The sequence below is a fragment of the Drosophila miranda genome, assembly GCF_003369915.1.
Source record: "Drosophila miranda strain MSH22 chromosome Y unlocalized genomic scaffold, D.miranda_PacBio2.1 Contig_Y2_pilon, whole genome shotgun sequence".
NCBI classification, from domain to species: domain Eukaryota; kingdom Metazoa; phylum Arthropoda; class Insecta; order Diptera; family Drosophilidae; genus Drosophila; species Drosophila miranda.
Window position 1 is genome coordinate 33,150,811 of NW_022881614.1, and position 20,502 is coordinate 33,171,312.

At 44.6% G+C, this 20,502-nt stretch overlaps 1 protein-coding gene across 13 annotated transcripts in view; it reads left to right on the forward strand.

Annotated features, from left to right (window-relative positions):
• Positions 1-5,230, forward strand: part of LOC117185877 (myosin-9-like) — a 100,878-nt gene extending 95,648 nt beyond the window's left edge. For 4 of the 13 annotated variants that reach the window (XM_033397148.1, XM_033397146.1, XM_033397143.1 and 1 more), the window contains 6 exons: positions 194-1,948; positions 2,010-2,240; positions 2,325-2,767; positions 2,850-2,984; positions 3,050-3,113; positions 3,181-5,229. In XM_033397148.1, coding sequence (XP_033253039.1) covers positions 194-1,948; positions 2,010-2,240; positions 2,325-2,767; positions 2,850-2,984; positions 3,050-3,113; positions 3,181-3,216 — 2,664 coding nt within the window. In that variant the 3' untranslated portion in view covers positions 3,217-5,229. Of the gene's footprint in view, positions 1-193; positions 1,949-2,009; positions 2,241-2,324; positions 2,768-2,849; positions 2,985-3,049; positions 3,114-3,180 lie in introns of all 13 variants that reach the window. The other 9 variants (XM_033397144.1, XM_033397145.1, XM_033397142.1 and 6 more) reach the window with 4 other exon arrangements.
• The last annotated feature ends 15,272 nt before the right edge of the window (positions 5,231-20,502 follow it).

The window sequence follows — 20,502 nt, forward strand, 5'->3', positions numbered from 1 at the left end:
AAATTGGCTCTATCTAAACTCTATATATGACTTGTCTATGCTGCATACTAACTATCGAAAATCGCATGAGAACTGAAACTGAACCAGTGAAATTGGCTGTTTGTAAATCTATCTGTAGCTTACACTGCTTGGAACCCCCCGCCAAGGCTACGACCACTCAGTAAAACCTTCTCCCCTCGTTATGTTCTTTTAGATGGAGCGGGACGATGCCGTGACCGAGGTGGAGATACTCAAGGAGAAGCTGGACAAGGCCCTATACGCCAGCCAGAAGCTGATCGACGAGAAGGACACCTCCAACAAGGAGTTCGAGAAGATGCTGGAGAAGTACGATCGCGCCCAGAACGAGATCTACCGCCTCCAATCTCGCTGTGACACCGCCGAGGCTGATCGCGCCCGCCTGGAGGTAGAGGCGGAACGATCGGGCCTGGCCGCCAGCAAGGCCCGCGAGGATCTGCGCAAACTCGAAGACGAGAGCACGCGGCTCCAGGAGGCCTGCGATCGGGCGGCCCTGCAGCTGAGCCGAGCCAAGGAGTGCGAGGACAATGCCCGCAGCGAGCTGGAGCACCACCGAGATCGCTTCGACAAAATGCAGACGGACATCCGCCGGGCCCAAGGCGAGAAGGAGCACTTCCAGTCGGAGCTGGAGCGCGTCACCTACGAGCTGGAGCGGGCGCATGCCGCCCAGACCAAGGCAGGAGCCAGCGTGGAGGCTGCCAAAGAGGAAGCCGCCCACTACGCGGTCGAGCTGGAGAAGATGCGCGACCGATACGAGAAGAGCCAGGTGGAGCTGCGCAAGCTCCAGGACGTGGACACCTTTGGGCGGGAGACGCGGCGCCTCAAGGAAGAGAACGAGCGGCTGCGCGAGAAGCTGGACAAGACGCTCATGGAGCTGGAGACGATCCGCGGCAAGTCGCAGTACGAGTCGGAGTCGTTCGAGAAGTACAAGGACAAGTACGAGAAGATCGAGAACGAGATCCAGAACATGGAGTCGAAGCTGCACGAGACCAGCCTGCAGCTGGAGCTCTCCAAGGGAGAGGTGGCCAAGCTGCTGGCCAATCAGGACAAGCAGCGCTCGGAGCTGGAGCGGGCTCACATCGAGCGCGAGAAGGCGCGGGACAAGCACGAGAAGCTGCTGAAGGAGGTCGATCGTTTGCGCCTACAACAGTCCTCGGTGAGCCCCGGCGATCCGGTTCGCTCCTCCGCCTCTACCTCGGGGTTGTCGGCGGGCGAGCGGCAAGAGATCGACCGGCTGCGCGATCGCCTCGAGAAGGCGCTGCAGTCGCGCGATGCCACCGAACTGGAGGCCGGTCGCCTGGCCAAGGAACTGGAGAAGGCGCAAATGCATCTGGCCAAGCAGCAGGAGAACACCGAGTCCACGCGCATCGAGTTCGAGAGCATGGGCGCGGAGCTGGGACGCCTCCACGACCGCCTCGAGAAGTCCGAGTCAGAGAAGGAGTCGCTGCGCCAGGCCAGCCGCAGCGCAGGCGCAGGAGCAGCCGGAGGTGCTGCCCATCCCCAGCTGGAGAAGCACGTGCAGAAGCTGGAGACCGACATCAAGCAACTGGCCACGGAGCGCGAGCAGCTCGTCCTGCAGCTGGAAAAGAGCCAGGAGATCCTCATGAACTTCCAGACGGAGCTGCAGAACGCCGAGGCGGAGCTGCAAAAGACGCGCGAGGAGAACCGGAAGCTGCGGAACGGCCAGCAGGTGCCCGCGGCAGCCCCCGCCGAAATTCAGGCCATGCAGAAGGAGATCCAAGCGCTCCAGCAGAAGCTGCAGGAGTCGGAGCGAGCTCTGTCCGCGGCAGGACCTCAGCAGGCGGCGGCGGCAGCAGCGGTGGTGGGCGCCCGACCCGAGGAGATCGAGCAGTGGCGCAAGGTCATCGAGCAGGAGAAGGGACGCGCCGACATGGCCGACAAGGCCGCCCAGGAAATGCACAAGCGCATCCAGGTGAGTGGCAGACTTGGTGGCCCCTCTTTTAGAGATGACTAATCTGGGAAATCTTCTCCAGTTAATGGACCAACACATCAAGGATCAGCACGCTCAGATGCAAAAGATGCAGCAGCAGATGCAGCAACAGGCGGCACAGCAGCAGCAGTCAGCGGCAGGTGCCGCAGCCGGAGCCGGTGCCGATGCAAAGGAGCTGGAGAAGGTCCGAACCGAGCTGCAAGCGGCCTGCACCGAGAGGGATCGCTTCCAACAGCAGCTAGAACTGTTGGTCCAGGAACTCGAAAAGAGTCAGGTGAGTGGTTCGTTCCTTTTAACCAAAGGGACAGCAGGGGATCATCATCTTCAAACTAATACAAATTCTTTGCCTTCCTTGCAGCTCTCGAATCAGGAGCAGGCCAAGCAATTGCAGACCGCCCAACAGCAAGTGCAGCAGTTGCAGCAACAGATCCAGACGCTGCAACAGCAGATGCAGCAGCTGCAGCAGGCTGGCAGTGCGGTAGCTGCCGCCACGGCTGTGCAGCACCAGCAGCTGGAGCAGCAGCAGAAGCAGCTGGAGGAGGTGCGCAGGCAGATCGACAACCAGGCCAAGGCCACCGAGGGCGAGCGGAAGATCATCGACGAGCAGCGCAAGCAGATCGAGGCCAAGCGCAAGGACATCGAGGACAAGGAGAAGAAGATGTCCGACTTCGATGTGCAACTCCGCAAGCGCAAGGAGCAGATGGACCAGCTGGAGAAATCCCTTCAGACTCAGGGAGGCGGCGCGGCGGCGGCGGGCGAGCTCAACAAGAAGCTCATGGATACGCAACGGCAACTGGAAGCGTAAGTTCGAAAAATCTTCAATACCGTTCTCATTTATCTGATCCATACTGGATGCTCTCTCCTTCGCTTTGGCACCCTTTAGGTGCGTGAAGGAGCTGCAGAACATAAAGGAGGAGCACACGAAAGCGGCAACCGAAACGGAGCGTTTGCTGCAATTGGTACAAATGTCGCAGGAGGAGCAGAATGCCAAGGAGAAGACCATCATGGATTTGCAACAGTGAGTAGCTCCCATCAAGCAGACTAGCCCAATAAGAAGCTCATTATCTGTCCCTTTCGTTTCAGAGCCTTGAAGATCGCTCAAGCCAAAGTCAAACAAGCACAAACGCAACAACAGCAGCAGCAGGATGTAAGTTCTCTTTAGGTCGCTCCCTTAACCGTTCCACAAAGTTAAGCCCCCTCCTCTCACTCCGTAGGCTGGACCAGCTGGCTTCTTGAAGAGCTTTTTCTAAACGGTGCCCGCAAGCGAGAAAAACAAGCCCCACACACCCACAGCTACATATGCAGATGCAGATATTTACCTAATACGATAAAAATGAAAAAAGAATATCCAAAAGCACTGTCTACTATATTGTATACTACCGATGCCAGATACTTATACCATATACATACATACATATGCAGTATTTCTACAACTCTCACAAACCAACACATTTGTAAATGACACCATGTAAATGCGAAATGAAAATGCAAAATGCAGAATGCAAAATGCAAAATGCAGATTGCAGAGTGCAGAATGCAAATTATTTGATATTTATGTGTATTGTGTAAAATTAGGTTGCCGCTATACTCAAATTATGGATGCATTTAAATGTCAGCTCGTAAAGCTTAATTTCTCTCGAACTTTCTTAACTCTCTTTCTCTCTGTATCTCTATCTCTATCTCTCACTCGATCCTTTTTCGAACACAACTTAATGTTTAGCGTTAGTCAACCGATCACAATCTTGTCTCGCTCCCCCTCTCTGTCTATAAAACCCGAACCAGAGCTTTCTGTCCAACACTTTCTCTCTGTCGCTCGCTGTCGAGTTTATCGTAAAAGCACAGGATCGTGACTACGCTACCACTCAAGAAGCCCCCAATGTCCCCACGCATCAGCCATTGCATCCAAACTGCGCGAATGTGATTTACAAAAGGGAAGGAAACAAAAAAGAAACGGTCAAAAGAGAAATAATTATTAAATACAAGTTATTAACTAATTTAACACTGTCGCAGTGCGAGTAGATTATGTATCTGATATGCTAGCCTCTGTTATAGTTAGAAAAACATTAACCACACCACTCACACAAGGTTACATTCCACACTGTACATAAAGCATAGACATGACATCCAACGTAGTCTAATTCATAAAACACGAAGAGCAGAACGGGAAAAGTATTGATACAGAATATACAAATACCATATGTAGAGCAATAAATTATACAACAAAAATAATACAGATATGATAAAGATATGAGTACAGTATATTATGTACTTCACATGTATGTATATTGTAGTTACATGGATTGCTATTAAAAATTATATTTAGGCGTGTACCAAAGAACTATACAGATCCAGTCGGGATCTGGGATGGACAAAGAACAAACGGAACTTAAAGAGAGAATACCTATAAATCGTAATAACTAATATGTATAACTCCGATAATAATGAACTCCGTTAATCGTTAATCGTACCATCGTACCATAACAATTTACAGTTTATAGTTTACATTAAATCCATCACTACAATAATAATACGATCTTTAACAACTCGCAACTAGTTATTTTAGTTCGTACACAAGCTTTACTTTTGTCAGCTGTGAATCTGCATTAAACATCCATACTTACTCGAACTCGAACGTATAGGAAATATATATGTAGGAGATTCCAGTGCCAGTCTAGTCCAGAAGTCGCTGGTACTTAAATATGTCTGTATGTGGTCTAGATGGAGTGCAGAAAGTGTTAATGTTGTCGGTCATATATGAGCTCTATAGTATATATGTAAATGTTTATGATATATATTTACATAAATATGATAATAGTTACCAAAAAAGATATAAACATTTTATACGATACGATACATACATTTTAGTAATTTTATTTGTTTGGCTCACACTAACCCCACCCCCCTATAATTTGCTTTTTTGAAATCTAGCTGAGACAAAACAAGTATGGAACGAACACTGACTGTAGAAAGAAGATCATGGAAAGAGGAGTGGAGAATGACGGAATAATCACTGCCAATGTAAAGCAAGAATATTGAAAGAGAGATAGTTGGAAGTCAGTGTATTCCTAGGCTATATAAATAGATTTTCAGTTAAGTTCGGCTACGACGGCTACAGACCCAAACCACTATGGCATTCAGCAAAAGACGAAGCAAAAACAAAACACAATCATATCATACAAACCTATATCAAACCCAAGAAAAACGAGGGGGAACGTTGTGAGTTGCTGCGGACACCGCAACTCTACGGTTATACCCGATACTAAGTCAGTATGGCTCTCCTCCGGCAGACGCCGCTAATATTAAACGACACGACAAAGAGTGCGTGCGAGAGAGACAGAAAATCAGTCTGAGCGTGACGTCGGGCGCTGCGTAGCCACTGCAAATTGATTTGTTCCTATTGGCTATAAAAAAGATCTCATCTGATCCAGATTCAGCAATCTGATAGATATGGTCATTATCTATGATTCTGCGTTTTTAGTTTTCTCAAATGTGCAATATTGTGGATGCAACAGATTTTCGTCCTTTGTGTGGGCGGAAGGGGGTGGGGCGAAATTTTGAGATACACGTTTTATAGTAAGATCTAACAGGAGTGCGGATACTAAATTTGGTTACTCTAGCCTTAATAGTCTCTGAGATTTTTGAATATCCCCAGATTTTCGTCCTTTGCGGGGGCGGAAGGGGGTGTGGCGAAATTTTGAAACAAACTCGTCTCGGTCCGATATATTAGGAGTGTGGATACCAAATTTGGTTGCTCTAGCTTTTGTAGTCTCTGAGATCTAGGCGCTAATGTTTTACTCTAAGCAAAGCCGCCTACGCTACGTGTGTGTTAGAGAGAGACAGGGCGAGAAATAATGAAATTGTTTTCTTGATGCTGGCTATAATAATAATACGATCCAATTCAGATTCCGCAGTCTTAAAGATATGGACATTCTCTACAATTCTACGTTTTTGGTTTTCTCATATCTTTAAAATTGTGGATGCCACAGATTTTCGTCCTTTGTGGGGGCGGAAGTGGGCGGGGCGAAGTTTTGAAATATTTTTGTAGCAGTGACATATCACAGAAGTCTGGATCCAAAACATCGTTGCTCTAGCTCTTATAGTCTTTGAGCACTAGGCGCTGAAGGGGACGGACAGACGGACAGACGGACGGACGGACAGACGGACAGACAGACATGGCTCAATCGACTCGGCTATTTATGCTGATAAAGAATATATATACTTTATGGGGTCGGAAACGATTCCTTTTGGACGTTACACACATCCACTTTTACCACAAATCTAATATACCCCAATACTCATTTTGAGTATCGGGTATAATAAGATAATAAAATATGGAGAATGAACTGTTCAAGAAAATGTGTAACGCTTTAAAAGATCCTCCTCCTACCACACAGTATGCGCAGAGATCAGATCAAAACAAAGCTATAGAGTTATATGAAATACTTCTCTAATAGATCTCACCGGAGAGCCCTATGCGAATTCCTCCCAAAACCATTTACCAAGTAGATAGTCGATTAACGACCAAGTAATTTATGATAGTATTCGTTGCTTTGACCTTAGTTCCGCTTGAATAGCATCGATAACATTTTTGTATATAAGTAGCCCCACCCGCAACCCCGTTCTCCACCCCAACCTCTCTCTCCCCCGAAAAAGTTCCTAAGCTTGGAACGACGGGTCAAAGCGGAGTTGAAGAGTAAAAAAAACCTTCATGAGTTTACAAGTCAAGTAATAATTTAGAAAAATCGAGCAGTTTGATGTTTCCCACCCCTCCTTTGAAAGCTAAGCGCCCAGGCTGGCTTGGCAAGTGTGTACATATGTGTGTAGTTATGTAAGCATAAGAGAAACTGTATAATAAATGGAAATTTACTATATGCAATAATCTGCAGTCGGTGAATGATCGATAATTAATCATTCGGGATTCGATACACGAACCATTTGAGAACAAGCAATTAACTATCGACAAATCAAACATTGACAAACACACATAACGTTGACAATATAACCACCCTAAAAACACACACACATAACACACTAAAACACACACATAAACCGACATTAAAACACTGAAGAGACACCCCACAGATAAACCTAAGAATCGTTGGATCAACGTTGAATCATTTTTTACGATACAATAACTCTAAATCGAAGTCAACATATCCAAAAAAAGATAGCGCTGATCTCATGTTAACTAAAGTTAGAAAACATGTCTCAATATCGATTTCCTATCGATACTAGTCGATTTCCTCCCTCACTTTCACTCTTTCTTCTATATACACGTCTACCACCTTTACCTTCACCATCACTTTAGAATTCTATTTCCCCTTCGATATTGATTTCCAATTGTAGACTACGAACAGCGAGAGGAAACGTTTGCCTTTATCTACTTAAACTTACCACGTATCGTATTGTTAGCCTAGATAGTTTCAATTATAACAGCAGCAGCAGCAGAAGAAAGAGGAGGAGAACTAACTAACGGTACTATCTACAATATAGAACTTACCGTAAACACTTTAATCATATTATCCCCGCCGTCGTGTACCCTACTTACAAATACAAATACGAGACAAAGAAAGCTAAAGGATAGAAAAGGAGAAGGAACCCAAAAAACCAAATGTGGAAAGCTTAAAAAACTTGTTCTATACAAAACTCTAGCAAAAATATAACTAAAGAAACCAAATAAAATCTCGAATAATGTAATTTAGCAAATTGTAAACTCAATAAAGGCAACCAAACAAACACCCAATAAATACTAATAGATAACAAGGGGATCGGAACGGAACGGACCCGAGAACATAGGATAGATCGCAAGAAGAGCCACTAAAAGAATTTATATATGTAAGATATGAATATTAGTTTATAAGATTTGAATATTAGTTTAAGATTTACTCATCGATAGTATTATAAGAAATATTATAAGAAATGTACTCGATATATCGATACTTGTCCCCGACAAGTATCGATATGCCAACACACATTCATTCGAATACGCCGATCAAGAAAGAAGAACATATAATAAAACCGTGCTATTAAAAGTTTACATATCAGGTGTGGGGTTTGCCCAAAAAAAAAAAAAAAGCGATGAACAATGCAGACATAAGAGCGAAAACCAAAAGTGAACTTAGCGACATAACGTATATTTTGATCAAGATGCCAACATACACCAATTACGTACAGCAGTGAAAAAAATCATGGAAGACACGCATGAGCTAGGAAATACGGCGCCAAGCGCAGACGAGACTATGCAGGCAGACATTTTTGCAGTCCCGGTTGAGCGCGAGATAGATAGAGACAAACGTAGTGCACAACACGCAGTAAAAGCGGCGCCAGAAGAATATGGTGAAAATGTGCAGAAGGCTCGAGAAGCATTCATGCCGCGACAAGACAACGCTTGTTCGAAATTGACCATGCGATCAGATGAATACGAAGAAGAATCGCGCCGTTTGCAGCAGTTGGAACAATTGTACGTTTCTCGCAAGCGCTTAGCTGATCTCAAATTATGCATATTGAAAACGGAGAAAGAGGCTATAGAGTTGGAAACGCCGAGAGATTGCATCGACTTGACACACATTGAGGCGTTGATGCGTCCATTTTCTGGAGATGACGACCAGGCTGTAACCAGTTGGATAAGTAACTTTGAGGACATTATGAATTTCCATGGTGTATCCGAGTCCAAATGCTGGATATTAGCGAAGCGGCTGCTAGGCGGATCGGCGAAGGCGTACATCGACCATGTGGCGCCTTTGACTTGGCAATTGATGAGAGCTGAATTGCTCAACGTCTTTGAGCAGAAAGTGACAGCGTGGGACATTGGAAAGCGACTGGAGGCACGGAAAATTGCAAATAATGAAAGCGCATTGCAATATTTCGTCGCAATGTGCAGCATAGCGTCGCAAGCAGACATGGCCACGAGCGATGTGGTCAAATTCATCGTAGAGGGACTGTAGGACAAGACGGGCATGGCAGCATCCATGCTATATTGCAGCACACTCAACGAGTTGCGTGACAAGATGGTCACCTATGATAAGGTCAGAAGAGCTCCTGGCGTCGTAGCAATTCGTAGCGAAGGTATGACAAAGGGAAAACTAAATGTGAGTATGGCAGTTGGGCAGCAGCAAGGTGGTGGCGCAATGCGTTGCTACAACTGTCGGGAATTTGTGCACGTTATGAAGGAATGCAGTCAGCCAAAGAGACCGGATGGGGCATGTTTTAACTGTTGGAGTACCAGCCACCTATATTCGCAGTGCCCGAAACGAAAGATGGCCATTAGGGTAGCTGCAGTTCAAGATGAGGAGCGACCAGGAGAAAAAAACAACGACGATTTAGCGGCTGTCCAGTTAATCACTTTATGACTTCCGTTTGGTGAACAAAGAGGCGTCAGTATTTTTAGTCTATTTGATACAGGTAGCCCTGTAAGTTTTATTCATAAGTCTTTGATACCGAAGTCGGCTATAGTTGAAGCCTATAATGAAGTTAGGAAATACTATGGACTAGGAGGACAACCAATTCCCATATGGGGAAAATTTAAGTGCCATATTGAATTTTGCACAAAGAAATATATCGTTTTATTAAACATCGTAGATGATAACATGCTGCCTTTGCCGGTATTGTTGGGACGCGATGCCCTTAAAGTTATTGAAGTAAAATTAGTTCATAAGAAAAATATCAAACACACACACACAAAAACACACATCATTAAGTTCGTTAAAGCAAAAAGCTATTAGTTTAACCTGCGCGTCTTTATTCACCGAACGTAAAAATAATATTAACATAAGACTATATGATAAGTTAGATGGTAATCAATCAGAAAGAAGCGAGCTAATCAAACGTGCTAATCCATTTAAAAATCAGACACAAGAAAACTCAAGGAATGACAAAATGGCCATCGAGAATATGAATCAAGGCGACGAATTCAGTAACTTTTGTGCGTCGGTAGAGATTGATGAAGAGGAACATATTAACGTAGGTTTCGAATTTGGCCTCACTCTTGCAAAAAAGTGTAGGGAAGTTATTAAGACATACTATTTACACAAAGAATTTGACTTTAAAGCACCACCAAAGTATCAGATGCAGATTCGTGTAACAGAAACAACACCATTTCATTGTACTCCGCGTCGTTTATCCTACCATGAGAGAGAGAAAGTAGCTGAAATAGTAGATGATCTGTTAGAAAAGAAAGTAATCCGTCATAGTGAGTCTCCTTATGCTTCCCCGTTGGTCCTAGTAAAAAAAAAATCAGGAGAACTTCGAATGTGTGTCGATTACCGTGGTCTGAACAAACGAATTGTTAAAGATAATTTCCCATTGCCCCTTATTGAGGACTGTCTTGAGTTTTTAGAAAACAAGTGCTGTTTTTCCATTATAGATTTGAAAAGTGGGTATCATCAAATAGGCGTAGAAGAAAAATCAGTTCCGTATACATCGTTTGTGACACCGCAAGGACAGTATGAGTACTTGAGAATGCCCTTTGGGTTAAAAAATGGATCCGCTATTTTTCAGAGATTTATTACGGAGCTCTTGAGAGACTTTATTAGGAACAAAAGCATTGTAGTGTACATGGATGATATATTGGTAGCGACTAAAAGAGTTGAAGAACACATGGATATATTAAAAAGACTATGCATTCGTTTTAGCGAGCAAAATTTAGAGATAAATCTAAAAAAGTGTAGGTTTGTCAATCGAAACATCGATTTCCTGGGGTATAAAGTTAATCAAAACGGAATAGTTCCTAGTGATTCCCATATTGAGGCCTTGAAAAAATACCCAGTCCCTCAAAATGTAAAAGCACTGCACTCATGCTTGGGATTCTTTTCGTATTTTCGACGTTTCATGTTGTCATTTGCGACGACAGCTAAGCCCTTGGTGCAGTTGTTAAAAGAAGGTGGTCCGTTTCCCATGGATAGAGAACAGGTGAAGACGTTTGAAACTCTTAAGAATGCGTTGGCAAATCCTCCGGTATTAGCCATTTTTAGCCCAAATAGAGAAACGGAATTACATACAGACGCAAGTTCATACGGTTATGGCGCAATACTGATGCAAAGACAAGATGATGGGAAGATGCACCCTGTGTCCTATTATTCAGGCAAAACAACAGAAAGAGAATCACGTTATCATAGTTTCGAACTAGAGAAATTGGCTATATTTGGAGCATAGGTCCTTCAAAATAATCACGGATTGTAATTCGTTAGTACAGACGTTAACCAGAAAGTCAATTAGTCCTAAGATAGCACGGTGGTCCCTAGAGTTAGAGAACTATGATTACTCCATTATGCACAGACCTGGGGCCAGTATGGCGCACTTTGATGCGCTGAGCAGACAAGATCAAGTGACGAATATGTTAGAGGATGATATACAAGGAATAGTGTAAGTAGAGACAACACTGGTAGTGAGCATAGAGGTACCGTAGAGAACCCAGTGATTAAGTGTAGAGAATTAAATATCAGTAGAGAGCGTAGTAGTACCGTACAGAACCCTGCGATTGAGTGTGGAGAATCAAGTGCAGTAGGAAGTAGATTGGGAAATAGGTGGAAGTCTGATGATAGAGAGAACCTTGGTGGTGATTGTAGAGATAACATAGAGAATAGTGAATATAGGGAAAAGGATGGATGGAAGATTGAAATTAGAGATTTGAGCCAATGTAGAGGAAGCGTTAACGATGTGGTGGGGGGAGTAAAGTACATTAGTAGTAGGAACTCAGATAAAAAGAAAAAATGTGTCGAGGATACAGTAGAGAGGGACAAGTTAGAGTTTCAGGAGGAAAAATTACTTAAATCATTGATAGTTGGGGTAGTAGGTGCAACGTCAGAATATGTTGATTTGATATTGCAAACAGAACAGATGCGAGACAAGGAAGTAGTTAGGATTCGAAAAATGCTAGAGGATGGAATTGAAGTAGATTTTGAAATGATAGATGGTATTGTTTACAAGAGGAGTTGTGAAAACAAACTATGTTTCTATGTACCAATGTGTATGGAAGAGCAGTTGATAAGGTGGTCGCACGAAAAACTAGGACATCTGGCCGCAGAGAAGTGCGTGAGTGACCTTTTGAGGACCAACTGGTTTCCGTCAATGAGAAGTAAAGTGGCAAGTTTCATCAGAAACTGTCTACCGTGTATACTACACTCGATGCCTAAAACAATCCATAACAGAACGCTCCATAGTATCCCAAAGTCGTGTGTTCCTTTTCATACCCCACATGTTGATCATTTGGGTCCGTTGCCGAGTATTAGATCTAAGCGAAAACACCTCCTTGTGGTAATAGATGCATTCACTAAGTTTGTCAAATTGTTCCCGGTTAATAGTACCAGCACGCGGGAAGCGAAGGATGCCTTAAGGATAATATCAGATCGTGGGACCTGTTTCACCTCGTTAGAGCTCTCTAGTTTTCTGCAGGAGAGAGGGATAGAGCACATTAAGGTAGCTACAGGTGCACCGCAGGCGAATGGCCAAGTGGAGCGGGTGAATCGTGTTCTTACTCCTATGTTAGGAAAACTGTCAGAGCCCCTTGAGCAAGCCGATTGGTATAGGTTGATGAGCAAGGTAGAGCACGCCATTAATAACTCCGTTAACAGCAGTACGAAAAAGACACCTAGCACATTGTTATTTGGAATAACCCAGAAAGGACCCGTTGTAGATGAATTAACCGAATACCTAGAGGAGAAGTTAGCGTCAGAACTTAGAGAGTTGGAAACTATAAGAGAAATAGCAAGTGAGAACATACGGTTGTCGCAGAAAAGAAATGAGAAGATGTATGCCCATAAACATAGAGCCCCATTAAAGTATGAACCTGGTGACTATGTAGCAGTCCGGCATGTGGCCACAACACCGGGGATCAATAAGAAGTTCGCACCAAAGTATCGAGGACCGTACAGGATCAATAGAGTATTGGATAATGATCGTTATGAGGTTGTCGACATTGAGGACTGTCAGTTGACGCAAATGCCATTCCGAAGTATATTAGAACCAGCAAGGCTTAAACCCTGGGTAGAGTGCAAGGATAAAACCATGGTCTCATGTTGTTAATCGATGAAATAGTATGTTAAGTAAGACAATACCGAATAAGAAATGTTTAACCAACTGTATGCCTTAGTGTGTAGATCGTGGGCGATCTGTAGTCAGGTTGCCCGAATGTAAGATATGAATATTAGTTTATAAGATTTGAATATTAGTTTAAGATTTACTCATCGATAGTATTATAAGAAATACCAATGTACTCGATATATCGATACTTGTCCTCGACAAGTATCGATATGCCAACACACATTCATTCGAATACGCCGATCAAGAAAGAAGAACATATAATAAAACCGTGCTATTAAAAGTTTACATATAGGAGAAAAGTCGAGGTAGAATTAGTGCAAACGATCTCCAGTAAAGAGGAAAAATCCCAGATTAGATCCCATTGTGTACTTCTTTGTACATAGACGTACATATATACATATATATTTATGACTAGAGAAAATGCATAAGATACATAGATATATATAGGAAGATACATACAGATAAATACATATAGATATATTAACATATGCATAGCAGATACGGAAAGCGAGCGCAAATTATATAAATACCGCCACATCATCCATCAGAGCCGAACATCGTAGTCAGAGCAGTCCGATATTGGCTAGAGAGGAAGCGGCGGAACAGGCAGAACAGACGAACCCCCATGGTCCGAAACCAAAATTTCCGAGTGCCCGAAACCAATCCCGAAACCAAGCCGAAAACGAAACTGAAACAAGAAACCCAAAAACCCCCGGAGACATCGGAGACATGAGAAAGAACAAAAACCATTTCGTGTAAACATTTTTTTTTAAACAAGTTTGGTGATCTACGATATTGGTAATAATTATTGATAACTAATTAAATAAAAGAAAATGCATAAACATGCATATATTATACAAATATATGAGAAAAGATGCTGTAGGAAGAAGGAATATGGTAACAAGAGATGGCATAATATGGCGTAAATATTTATTATATAATGTTTTTTAAGTAACATTACTTATAGATAAGCCATTATATATACACATATATATACATAATATATATAAATTATACATATATGAAACTACATAAGTTTACAAGGTATATGAACAGAACAAACAAAACAAAATTAAGATCAACCACAACCACAAAAAGAACGAGGGGGAACGTTGTGAGTTGCTGCGGAGACCGCAACTCTACAGTTATACCCGATACTAAGTCAGTATGGCTCTCCTCCGGCAGACGCCGCTAATATTAAACGACACGACAAGGAGTGCGTGCGAGAGAGACACAAAATCAGTCTGAGCGTGACGTCGGGGGCTGCGTAGCCAGTGCAAATTGATTTGTTCCTTTTGGCTATAAAAATGATCTGATCTGATCCAGATTCAGCAATCTGATAGATATGGTCATTATCTATGATTCTGCGTTTTTAGTTTTCTCGAATGTGCAATATTGTGGATGCAACAGATTTTCGTCCTTTGTGGGGGCGGAAAAGGGTGGGGCGAAATTCTGAGATATACGTTTTATAGTGAGATCTAACAGAAGTGCGGATACCAAATTTGGTTACTCTAGCCTTAATAGTCTCTGAGATTTGTGGATGCCCCAGATTTTCGTCCTTTGCGGGGGCGGAAGGGGGTGTGGCGAAATTTGGACACGAAACGGTCAAGGTCCGATATCACAGGAGTGTGGATACCAAATTTGGTTGCTCTAGCTCTTATAGTCTCTGAGATCTAGGCGCTAATGTTTTACTCTAAGCAAAGCCGGCTATGCTACGTGTGTGTTAGAGAGAGACAGGGCGAGAAAAAATGAAATTGTTTTCTTGATTCTGGCTATAATAATTATACCATCTGGTTCAGATCTTCCACTCTAGAAGATATAGTCATCTTCTACGATTCTGCGTTTTTATTTTTCTCGTATCGTTGAAATTGTGGATGCCACAGATTTTCGCCCTTTGTGGGGGCGGAAGTGGGCGGGGCAAAGTTTTGAAATATTTTTGTAGCAGTGACATATCACAGAAGTCTGGATCCAAAACATCGTTGCTCTCGCTCTTATAGTCTTTGAGCACTAGGCACTGAAGGGGACGGACAGACGGACAGACGGACGGACGGACAGACGGACAGACAGACATGGCTCAATCGACTCGGCTATTGATGCTGATCAAGCATATATATACTTTATGGGGTCGGAAACGATTCTGTTTGAGATGCCAAGCTTTTTTGACACCTATGTGTTTCAAAAATGAAGAGAGATTTTGGGTTAAACTTTATAATTATACGCGATACTCAAAATGAGTATTGGGGTATATTAGATTTGTGGTAAAAGTGGATGTGTGTAACTTCCAGAAGGAATCGTTTCCGACCCCATAAAGTATATATATTCTTGATCAGCATCAATAGCCGTGTCGATTGAGCCCTGTCTGTCTGTCCGTCTGTCCGTCCGTCCGTCCGTCCGTCCGTCCGTCCCCTTCAGCGCCTAGTGCTCAAAGACTATAAGAGCTAGAGCAACGATGTTTTGGATCCAGACATCTGTGATATGTCACTGCTACAAAAATATTTCAAAACTTTGCCCCGCCCACTTCCGCCCCCACAAAGGACGAAAATCTGTGGCATCCACATTTTTAAAGATACGATAAAACCAAAAAAGCAGAATCATAGAGGATGACTATATGTTCTAGAGTGTAAAGTCTCAACCAGATCGTATAATTATTATAGCCAGAATCAAGAAAACAATTTCATTCTTTCTCGCTCTGTCTCTCTCTAACACACAGGTTTCATGGTCGGATTTGCCAATTGCAAAATATGAGTTCAAGGATCTCAGAACCTATAAGATCCAGAGCAACCAAATTTGGTATCCACACTCCTGTGATATCGGACCTTGACCGTTTCGTGTCCAAATTTCGCCACACCCCCGCCCCCGCAAAGGACGAAAATCTGGGGCATCCACAAATCTCAGAGACTATTAAGGCTAGAGTAACCAAATTTGGTATCCGCACTTCTGTTAGATCTCACTATAAAACGTATATCTCAGAATTTCGCTCCACCCCCTTCCGCCCCCACAAAGGACGAAAATCTGTTGCATCCACAGTATTGCACATTCGAGAAAACTAAAAACGCAGAATCATAGATAATGACTATATCTATGAGATTGCTGAATCTGGATCAGATCGGATCATTTCTGTAGCCAAAAGCAAGAAATCAATTTGCAGTGGCCACGCAGCGCCCGACGTCACGCTCAGACTGATTTTCTGTCTCTCTCGCACGCACTCTTTGCCGTGTGGTTCAATATTAGCGGCGTCTGCCGCAGGAGAGCCATACTGACTTAGTATCGGGTATAACTGTAGAGTTGCGGTGTACGCAGCAACTCACAACGTTCCCCCTCGTTCGTATTTAATCTTGGTGGCTTAGCGGAAGCCGATTGCTTGCTATTGCCAGATAAACTTTATGCGAGATCGATATGCAACCAATGCGCAGAGGGGTTAGCATAGAACTAAACTATAGACGACGGCGTTAGATCAAAGTGATTGCCGAAGTGGCGGCAGCAGATCAAAGTAGTTGCCGAAGTGGCGGCGGCAGAGAGCCCCTTTAGCGGGAGAGCGCAGCAGCTCTGCAGAACCTCAACGTTTTACAACATAGGCGGCTCTCTCTGCTCATACAATAATAATGTTAAAGTTACGGTTATTCTTCAGCGGCTGGCCCGGAGCTAGTCTCTCAACAGATTCCTTAAGGGGCAGCAAACATAGCCGAGTGACGGCCCTCCTGATGTTTCCTGAGGATGTCTTCAGGTCAGCGACGCGACACACTCCGTCCTTGCCCAAAACGACATCGACCACTGTAGCCAGTGGCCACCGCATTGGAGGAAGATTTTCGTCCTTCACCAGAACGAGGTCGTTCTTGCAGATGTTTTGCGCGGGGGTACGCCACTTCGCGCGCTCTTGCAAAAGAGTGAGATACTCTTTGCGCCAACGGCTCCAAAATATTTGCTGTAGTTGGGTGACCCGCTGCCAGCCATCCAGACGATTGTAGTTCAGCTTCGTTAGGTCAGGCTCGAGGATTTGCTCATGGGGGCCGCCTAAAAGCAGATGAGCAGGAGTCAAAACGTCTAAATCATCAGGATTTTCTGAAAGCGAGAGCAAAGGGCGAGAGTTAACAATTTCAGTGATCTGACAGATCAGAGTGCGCAGCTCGTCGAAGCTAAGCACAGATGGTCCAACTGAGCGGTACAGGTGATATTTCGCGGTCTTCACGGCCGCTTCCCACAACACGCCAAAATTCGGAGAGCGAGGTGGGATGAAACGCCAGTCGATCGAGTCAGCCAAGCAGGATTCGTGGACCTTCTTCATATGCGGTTCGCTCAGACAAAGCTTCTTTAGCTCCAGAAGCTCGTTCTTGGCCCCAACGAAGTTTGTCGCATTGTCCGACCAAATTTGACTTGGCCTTCCTCGAGTGGAAGTAAAACGCTTTAGTGCGCCTAGAAACGATGCGGTGGTCAAATCCTTTACGAGCTCCATGTGTATAGCCTCCAGTGCGGACAAGGCAAAAAGCAGCTGATCCGAAGCAGGGTCCCACGCTAAGCCGAGAGTTTTGGCAATGTCGCTTCCATCATTAAACTTTAGGAACTTCTCTATGTCATCTTCAGGGGTTCCCTCAAGTACTTCCTGGTGACTGGAGCACCATTTCCTAAGTCTAAAATTACCACGGGACAGTAAAGCTGATGTTTGGTGCATCTTGTCCATGACCTGTGCGACCGAATTACCGCCCGAAATAAGGTAATGATAAAAATGATGCAGCCCTCGTCCCGTATGTAACGGTGTCTAATGTGTAGACTTGAACCTCGGACTCGATGGAATCTCGCCATAGGATGCACTGACACAAATTGTCGGGTGGAGACACTCGTACGCAGCGGTACATTTTACAAATGTCCCCAGTGAGAGCGACTGGATATGTTCGAAAGCGAATCAATATGTTAAACAATGCAGGCTGAATAACAGGGCCTGTCATCATCACATCATTTAGAGTTGATGTAGCTGCGGATCCGTCGAAAACGACACGGAGTTTTGTCGTCGTACTGTCCTCCTTTAGGACACAGTGATGAGGCAAGAAATATTTGCAGAAACTACGGGAATCAGGGTTGACTTGGTGCATATGATGCAAATCAATGTACTCCCTCATAAAGGCGGAATACCGCTCCTTGAGTGTAGGATTACGCTCCAGTTTTCGCTCCAGACTGATGAACCGTCGATAAGCCTGAGCATAAGATTCTCCTAAACGATCAGTATTGTTATTTAGCGGCAGACGAACTGCATACTCCCCGGATGGCAACCGTGAAAGGTGGCTTACGAAATGTGCTTCACAATCGTCTTCTTCTTTGGTATTCAAACCAGCCTCCACACAATTCTCGACTTCCCAAAACATACGAAGAGTTTTATCCAACCTTGCTTCCATCTCAGCTATCGAATCTGGACAATTGTGCGTAGCCAAAAGCGCCGAGCTTGATACCTTCTGTCCACCGCCAGATACGATCCACCCAAGCCGGGTCTTCTGCAGAAAAGGCAGTCCATCGGTGAGTTTGATTTGCCCTACGCAGAGGAGATCATAAAAAACGCTCGCACCAATGAGAAGATCAACCCGTTGAGGATTGAAAAATGCAGGATCAGCGAGCTGAATGTTAGATGGAATACGCCAATCGGATACATTTACTGTCATACTTGGTTGAGAATCGGTAATCGTGGGGGCGATGAGAGCAGTAAGTGTAGTTGTGTAAGCAGAGGTGCGAGAATGCATACAAATGCTTATGGTGGATCCCTCAGTAGAAACGCTGGTATCGCCCAGCCCAGACACAAGTGCAGACGATTGAGTTCTCCTAAGCTGAAGCTGCTGGGCGAACCTGGATGTGACGAGATGCAGCTGCGATCCTGAATCTAAGATGGCACGACAAGGAACTAAAACGCCAGACCGATTCTTTACGAGAACCACGGCTGTAGCCAGAAGCACGACATCAGAGTGAAGACCTTGGGCAGCAAGAGAGGTAGACGAAGGTAGAGACGAGCTGCTAGCAGAATTTTGAGCAACGGAAAGAGTGTCCGGTTGAACGGCCAGATCGGGAGGAGTAATACCTGGGCAGCCTTGTGTTGTGGGCTGTATACTATCGAAGTGCAACAAACTATGATGCCGACCGCCGCATACTCGACATTTTCCACTATTGCATGCGCGGGTCCGGTGCCCCGGCTTTAGGCAATTGAAGCATAGGGAAAGCTTCTTCACTTCTTTGTGGCGCAGCAACGGTGAGAGATTTCCGAATATCTTGCACGAGTATATTCCATGGCCCGCTGAGTGGCAAAAGACGCATACAGACGGGTCGGCGGAAGAGTTGGAAGCTACAAACGTTTTCTTAACCTGCGTATAGGAATGGTTTTTTCCCACCTGATCGCTACTAGCGTGTGTCGCTGTAGCATATTCCAACCGCTCCATTTTCTGGCAGCGTTGCTGCAAGAATTCGAAGAATTCCTCTGCGGTAGGTATAGCATCCGACGATGTGTGCTCCTCTCATTTGTTTTGCGTCTTCGAATCCAACTTCTGCAGCAGCATGTTGATGACCATCAATCCTGAAATCTCCTCAGCAGTTCCCAATGTCTGCAACGCTCGCATGTGTAAATTGACTGCATCCGAAAACTCCCGAAGCCTTTTAGCAGAAGGCGAGTCTACCCTCTTTAGCCCAAGAATCTTCTTGATGTGTGCCTGGAAAACAAGTCTTTTGTTATGAAAGCGTTTATTAAGTATATCCAGAGCCGCACGATAATTGCCACTGGAGAGTTCTAACGATCGAACCGAATCCAAAGCCGCATCAGCGAGGCAAGAGCGAAGGTGCTGGAATTTCTCGATGTCACTGAAATCCGCATCCGCTTCAATCACCGATTTGAACATTGCCATAAAATCCGAGAACTCGACGTATCCACCAGAAAATTTAGGCACCTTCAGCTCAGGAAGTCGCTGCTTGTGAGCCATGATGATGGTACTATGTCCGGAATGGCTTGGCAGAGTCGTAGAATGGGCAGCGGCGTGTGACTGGCTTACTTCAACAGCAGCCAGCAACTCAGCTTTCAACGATATGAAAAGAGTATCGAAGATTTCGCGCAGCTCACTCCCAATCTCGTTTTGATCGAGAGCCTCCAACTCATTATGGGCCTTATTAAATTCCTCTCGAATTTCTGCCAACATATCAAGGCGCACCTCGACTTCCGCGGCGTTCAGCTTATCGATTTTCTTCCCCGCGAAGGATTCGCAAAGCCTGTGCAATCGATCATATAATGACTGACTTTTACGCTTATACAGAATCAGTCTGGAATCAGCCATGTTGTTCATGTTAACCGTTGTGCAATTCGACACAACAACGGAAAATGAAATACCGCTTAAGCGACGATGTATAGACGCGAGAGCGAGAATGCAAGACACGAAAAGTCAAGAACCGCGGCTGCAGCTGCGCAGAGAATGAGAGATTCGACGCTTAAAGTACCGGAATTTGTCTATAAATATTCCAGCCGCACTCTCACTGAATTTGCA